At 37.4% G+C, this 8,054-nt stretch overlaps 1 protein-coding gene across 1 annotated transcript; it reads right to left on the bottom strand.

Moving 5' to 3' along the window:
- Window positions 1-316: 316 nt before the first annotated feature.
- LOC133520995 (uncharacterized) lies at window positions 317-4,256 on the bottom strand. Its single transcript, XM_061855716.1, has one exon. The coding sequence runs from the start codon at window positions 4,007-4,009 to the stop codon at window positions 3,098-3,100; it is 912 nt and encodes a 303-aa protein (XP_061711700.1). The 5' UTR covers window positions 4,010-4,256; the 3' UTR covers window positions 317-3,097.
- Between the last annotated feature and the right edge of the window lie 3,798 nt (window positions 4,257-8,054).

The raw sequence follows: 8,054 nt of genomic DNA, 5'->3' as shown, positions 1-8,054 counted from the left end.
TAGTAATAAAACGGCCAAGCCAAATATTTAGACTAAGGTGGTTTCGTCTTTGCCTTGGAACTCAAGTCGGGCTTGCCTTTGGCCGGTTTTTTATATTAAGTATATTTTATACACTGTATCTTAAATTCAAAATTCAAAAATTTATTATGTAAGTAGGCCTCAGGGGCTCTTTTACAAGTCAATACAACATTTACAGTAGCATCATATATATTTATATTTATATTTTCTGTTAAGGTGATATGAGGTTTAAATACTACACACAATACACGAATATAGTAATACACAAAGTACGAAGCCCACTAAGCACAAACTTTTCAAAAACATGAACATGTCTAAGTTTTTTCTTAAATCCACACTACTAATTATACAACTTGGTTGAACTGCAGTAGTATGATAGTGCAGTCCGCCATGATGGCTAGCCCGGCGGTGAGCAGCGACATCTGCACCGGCCGCCCCAGCAGACGCACGCGCAGCGGCGCCGCGCTCAGCCGCCGACACAGCGCGCGCGCCAACCGAGCGCAATCTTCCGCTTCGCGCCCTGGATATAATTAATTAATTTATTATTAGCCTATTAATATAGGCTAGATGTAATTTTTTTTATTGATGGTATCAATCGATCAGGTTTGTTTTTAGGATCCAATGTCTGTATGGAACCCATCGCATTAAAGTAATCCGAAAGTCAGAAATGAAAGTCAAAGTTGGACAGTCGTACTTCACTTGCGAAACGCTCTTAACAAAACGATAAGCGATCGTGACGTCACGGTCGCTGAGAGCCCATCTTGAAGTAAATATGAAAAACAAAAAAATTGCTGTTTTGTCGGTGGAATATTGCGTTTATATATATAGCTGCTATACAATCTTCTTTTGATGAAATGCAAGGAATCAATCTATCCCAATCCAAATTTCCCGAACGCTATTAGACTAATAATATTTAGTCTACGAACTGTCAAATCGTATGGCTACCATGGCAACACACTTATAATATTAGACTAATTCCGCTCGAGAAATGCTAGCGGACGCTCTTAAACCAAGCTTCATCGTGGATTTTACGTCCGTCAAACACATGCTTATGGACTAAACATAGGTAGTTTTGAAAATGAAAAAAAAAATTAAAATGAAAATATTTATTTCAGACACCACGTATCCATACTTTTGTCTACAATACTATATTAGTAGCTAACAAAGAAAAACAAAACTATAAAACTAAAACGTTAATGTTAGTAGAACATATAATGCTCATTGGATCGAACATGCATTGACATCCAGTGAGCTATAAGAGGGCTGTCGACCCTTACCGCAATCACCTTCGGGAGAGTGTTGGTGCTGCACAGTCTTTTAAAACACTCCAAAAAGTGAACCGGTCTTTTTATTCCACATTATGATAGATTATGTGGATTTAAACACTAGACTGAAACTCCCGCGTTTCTAGTGCACATAGATTATGAAATAATAATTTTCAAAGTTAGCGAAATTCCGATACCGGAAAATAAAAAGACATGAATAATTCAAAATAAAACTACAATTTTTTTGGGGTTTAATTATAATTAGACCCTTATATAATACACAATTCTGCTGAATTTCAGCTCTGTAAACCCAATCCACACAATCTATCATAATGTGGAATAAAAAGACCGGTTCACTTTTTGGGGTGTTTTAAAAGACTGTGTGCTGCTCCGCACGCGTTGCCACAGGGACGCCACCTTCTTAAGCAGCACAGCGTGAAAGCTGTCTGTGCTCCACTCGGCGAACATTTTTCAGTACGGGAAGGTAATTTAAAAAAATGTTACACTTACAGGCTTCCAAAAGATTGCACATCGATGCTAAATCTTTATCCAGCTTCTCCGCACTCTTTCGAACTCGCTGACCGCTCGTCACGATGAGCAGCATTACCGTTACATAGTTAGTCGATACTATGCTGACGGTTAGTGTGTAAGCTCTCACTTCCTGATCAAATTAAACATTAATAATGCTATATCTAGTACTGTAAAATGTGCATCTTTGGTCTCCACTGAATAATTGTGTTTCAGCAGTTTTTTTTAATCGGCATATATATAAACCAACTTGGCATCTTTGGCCGTAACAATGAGAGCGTAACTTTGATATAAAGGTGCGACCAGACCGCAGCTTAAAAAGGGTCACGATACGGAATCGCAGTGACGCGTCGTATGCGTACCGTTTTTGACGCATGCTCCCCACACCGCTGCTTAAAATACGCTGTCGCACCATAAATTGATCTGCGTAAAAATCGCAAAAAATATTACACGGAGATCTTATGACAGACACCACACCGGTGACGTAAAAGACGCAACTGTTTTGTAAACAAAAAAGATTCGCGTGAAGCACGTCACTGCGATTCCGTACCGTCACCGTTTTTTAAGCAGCGGTGTGCGGAGCATGCGTCAAAAACGGTACGCATACGACGCGTTACTGCGATTCCGTATCGTGACCGTTTTTTAAGCTGCGGTCTGGTCGCACCTTATGGTGGCGACGGGTTCGTGAGGTTTCATAGACAACATAATATTAGTGACATCACTACTTACTGGAATTTGAACGATGCATACTGCTTTATATATAAGCATAATATGCTGAATTGTGGCTGCAGATAACATTAAACCCATCTGCGAAAAATAGTAAGAAATATCTTGTACAAGAATATAAACTTTATTAGTACATTGTGTATAAATAATAATTTAGGAACGAGTGTAAATTGAAGCCCGCACCCGAAGGCGAGGGCTTAATTAATACGAGTTCGTAAATCCTGTAGTTTCCACCCGTGGCACATACATTGTTTTCTTCACACTTCTCAAAATAATGTAGGATTTTATTATTATTATAGGACATTATTACACAAATTGACTAAGTCCCACAGTAAGCTCAATAAGGCTTGTATTGAGGGTACTTAGACAACGATATATATAATATATAAATATGTATAAATACTTAAATACATAGAAAACATCCATGACTCAGGAACAAATATCCATGCTCATCACACGAATAAATGCCCTTACCAGGATTTGAACCCGGGACCATCGGCTTCGTAGGCAGGGTCACTACCCACTAGGCCAAACCGGTCGTAAAATTTACTTAAATTAATTTAATATTTCAAAAAATCTATTGCGCCCGAGGCCATAATATTCCTCACTACATCACAGTATGCTGGCGTAACTATAACACCGTTTAAAAGTGTGATGAATGACGTGAGCAAGTGTGATGAAAAACAAATTATGGATTGGTTGCTAAAGAAAATTACCAAAAATCCAAAACTAGATGAAAGCTGGTTGACACAAATCAATAACTGTCGGCTGACAACACCCCACTTCTTCAAATTATCTTCGAGTTTCAAAAAATCCCCATTACCGAGATCTTCATGATTTAGCTTTACTTTAGACATACGCACAGAACAACTCAGATATTGCAAACAAAATACTACAACGTCACATAAAATATAGAAAGTAACACTTTCAATAACATAGCGATATTGTAAAGTCAGGTCAATGAACACAACCACAGAGAAGTTAACGTCGTGGTCGAAGAGAAACTTGCTTTTCAAATATATTAAAAAGTAACATATACTCCTAAAAATTAACAAAACCACAGATAAGGACGATACTATAAGCACGCGTTTTTTCAGTTTATTCATTGAGTTTTGATATATAATGTCATTTTTGCACAACTTGTAGATAGTGAACACACTATTGACGTATGTTTTAAAGGAATGTCTATTAAATACGGCTAAAATTATTGCAGCGGTGCAGATTGTAATTGAGGCAAAGTTGTAATAAATAAGGGAATAAATATTCATATTACGGTCGTTAGTTTTAAATTTCATTACTAACAAGGATGTCTGATAAAATAATGTACAACCGTAAATGTTCACACACATGATTAGAACAATGTATAAATTGGCGAGCTTCTTAAATTCCGGTTTGAAAAATAAATAATTTCTAAAAATGCCCATGACATTTTCAACAATGATAATGGTATTGATTATTTTTAATGGCGACATATTTAATGTCGGAAGTCATGTAGTCACAGTAGAATACAAGCTCACACTAATTGGGAGCGTGGAATAAGAACAGAGAGCTAAGGTATAAATTAATTAAGCAATAACCAAACATGACAAGGAAACAAACGCAAACATGTCTACCATTGTACTACAGTTGACAGTATCGAAAACAATCCCCACACATTAAGTAAATTATATTTTGATGATAGATAACCAAGGCTTCCTTACAATAATGTAGTATATAATATTTGAAAGAGAAACAACGTGTTATTATTTATTGAATTATTAAACATTAACAAAAAAAATATTTTGACTGCAGGAGGGAATACAAAATCTAAATAAACTTATTTTTAAAAAACGTATAATAACTACAGTAACTATATAGATTTTTTTGTGCGTTTGCGTGAAATCGAGTAGTTTTGATTTCTTGCAAACTTGCTTATGATATTGGCCCTATGATTAATCCAAGTTTGTGACCTCGAGCACCGGAACCGCGAAAATTTCATTTAATCAAATCCGCTTGATAGTAAGTAGTCTCCGTCCGTAGCCTATGGAGGCCGACGACTCCAGAGCTGTTACATGCTCGTTGCCGACCCTAACCCTCCGCACCCTCGTTGAGCTCCGTTCGACGATCACAATATAGATTCTTATAAACAGACATTAATATAATTTGTACTGTAATGTTGTGAATTAAATAAATCGAATCTAATAATGTAATGTAAACGGAGTATATCGCGTGTAATTAACTTGAAATATATTCCGACCTTTCAGACGCTTTATAGCGTTCCTGGTCAACGGGAGACTGAAGAAAATATTCACCTGTGTCAAAATTAATGTTGATTATTGCTGTTAGTCTAAGTTTCGTGACGCATTGGTTCAACTTTAATGTCATGTAAACATTTTAATCAATAATAAATAAAAAAATCTTGTTGCCCCCGAACGCAACGTTGAGATGTATTGTCCATTCATTACACGTGATATAATCCATTTTAGGGATAGGTTCGCCTTTGTACGTATAATATTTTTTCAAAATATTTGAAGTCTAGACATAAAATGTCAGTTACGAAAAGAGAGACCTAAGCCCTCCTACGTGTACTTTATTGTCACACGCGTGCAATAGGGTATTTAAGAGCAAGTTCGGCCTGGCCATTGACAATAGGGCTCACGTTAGACAACGTCCATAATGTTTATTAGGGGTCGCCGTCATCGAAAACGATGAGGAGGACTATATTGTATATTTAATACCTACTTTTTACTTTGTTTTATCTATTTTGTTTAAACTGGTTTATATTTAATAAAGTGATATACTCAGGGCCCGTACTTTTCATGCCGTTGACGCAAAAATGACGTAATTTAACATACAGGGAGTTGTTTTACAATACTACAAATTTAGATAACTTACTTATGGACGGGTATCAAAATAAATATATGTTACCAGAATAAAAGCTTGTTACGCTGTTAAAAATCAAAAATATGTATTATTTAATAAATTAATAATCTATTATTTATTTGACTGACAATAAGATGAAAGTCAGTTAGACGTTTCTGTACTGATTGCCAAGTATATGTATATAACTTACCTAATAACTTACCTAAAGAGGTTGATGAATGATTAATTATTACGAAAATACTAATTGGAATTCAACTCTATGTAGCGTGACGTCATTTTTCTGTCAACGGCACAAAAGGTATGGGCCCTGGATATAGTTACAAACATATGTATAATACGCATACGTAGTTTTATTTAATACTACAAAGTTTTTGACCCATTTACAACTCCATAGCGTCCGTTTTCTTCAATCCATCACACGGTGTGTGTAAACAATGTTTGTGTCAGCGTCGGTCATTTGCAAGTCAAGTAGGAGACTGATAGATGGCCGAGGCGAGGCCGAGTCCGTTGATCGGGGAAAATGTAGGGCAAATTGGACATGACTTGGGATACAGCATTGCCGTTCGGATTTAGAATACACCAGCATTATTTTATATTAAATTTGACATTTGCGGCACTAATGCAGTCAGCAGCATTACTGTAGCAGTATTGTAGCGCAACATGTCAACTCCATTAATGTCAAATGTCAAAATCGATGTTGCCGCCTGGATTTTGACATTTGCTGTAGCAATGCAGTCGACAGTAAAAATAAGTAATATATTGACAGTGCACAGGGTCTAATTTCCTTAATGTGTGTGTAAACAATGCTTGTGTCAGCGCTAGTTATTACTATTAGCGTGAAGTAGGAAAAAGATAGATGGCCGAGGCGAGACCGAGTCCGTAAGTCAGTTGAGGAAATATGGCAAGATGAAAATATAACCACCCTTTTGATATATATTGACAATGCCAGAGCGTCTACTGTTATAAAATTATTTAAATGCAAGGTCGAGTCCGTTGTTCAGTTGGATAAATATAGGGCAAGATGAAAATGTGGGAAAAAAACTGCACAAACGCACTGTAAATATATTGACAGTTCCATAGCGTCCTCGTTTATAAAATTCTGTGTATAAAGCAATGATGCATGTCTCTCAACCCGTCCCCATCTTAAAGGTCGGCAACGCACTTCCAACCCCTTTGGTGTTGCAGGACACATGTACAACGGTAATTGCTTACTATCAGGCGATTTGTCGGCTCGTTATCCTTCTATATGAAGTAGAATCTGCGTATAACATCGAAGGGAAGTGACCAACACATCATAATAAACGGATGTCATTTTAAGCAAAGTTGATAATTTATTATTTTGTTAAGTATTCTAAATTCATCTCTAGTTCCTTTGGCCGACATGAGTTTTAGTAACCGTGCACCTAATATCAACTTGTTACTGAGAATCAAAACTAAAACAACTTATACGTGTCATGCATACACCAAACGTCAACGCAGGGAAAGACTTGGGGACGGCCATGGAAATCAGCGAATGTGTCAGTATAACCGGTATAGTTTTAAGAAAATAGGATTAATAGGTCATCGTAAACGATATTTGACCAGTGTGTCCTACCAGTACTTACTTACGGAGCGGAAACCTGGATCTTTACAAAAGAAATCTTGCACAGATTACAAGTAACCCAAAGAGCGATGGAAAGAAGAATGGTAGGAATCTCACTTAGGGACAGGAATACAAAAAAGTTGTTTCGAGAACACAGTAAAGTCACTGATTTAACCAGGCGAATGGCAAAACTGAAGTGGTACTGGCTAAGCATGTGGCCCAAAAAGACAAGACATAGTGCAAGAGGCTGGTAGAATAGAGACCTTGGGGAGAGTCGCGCGCGAGCAGAGAAGTCAAAAATGCGTTGGTATGACGATATCAAGAGAACAGCTGGATCGAAATGGGTACATAGAGCGCAAAACAGATCAGAATGGCAACAAATTGAAGGCTCAGGACCGCTTCGGCCTCAGTTTCATTTCGTCAACTTCTTAAGTAGTTCTCATTCGCATTTGGTCTACTGTTCCGATTCGCCAGCATTCCTATATCGTCACTTTCTTATCTCGTCCGCTTTCTTACGTGGGCCACTGTAGTAACTTGGTTATATTCCTAATTAGACTACAGTGCCGATTCGTCAACACTCCTAATTCGTCCATAGTGCTTACTCGTCAACATTCCTATTTAGACCACAGTGCCAACTCGTCAACTACATAGCATAGTAATAGTTAGGCTTGGGACTTTTGGATGCTCGCTATGGTTTTAGAATCGACGGAGTCGTCAAAGTCAGTCAAATATTTTTTTCGAAGTCAAAATGAAAGTGTGAAAATAAAACATAAAATAAAACACTTTGGTCGAAATAGGAACGTAGACAAAAATGGTATATTGACGATATCCGATATTGGACGAGTTGGCACTATGGTCAAAATAGGAATTTAGACAAAATGGGGTATTGACGATATAAGAAAGTGGACGAGTTAGGAAGGTTACGAATTAGGAATTGTAGGGTGACGACATAACACTGCGGACGATTTATGGAGATGACGAAATGAAACTGGGGCCGAAGCGTTCCTGAGCCATATTGAAGGAGGCCTACATCTCAAAGATTGAAAAGGGCTAAGAAGAGAGAGAAGAGACTA

The sequence above is a fragment of the Cydia pomonella genome, chromosome 9 (assembly GCF_033807575.1).
Source record: "Cydia pomonella isolate Wapato2018A chromosome 9, ilCydPomo1, whole genome shotgun sequence".
NCBI lineage: Eukaryota > Metazoa > Arthropoda > Insecta > Lepidoptera > Tortricidae > Cydia > Cydia pomonella.
Note: the sequence above shows the minus strand (reverse complement) of the source record. Positions and strands in the feature narration are given on the sequence as shown.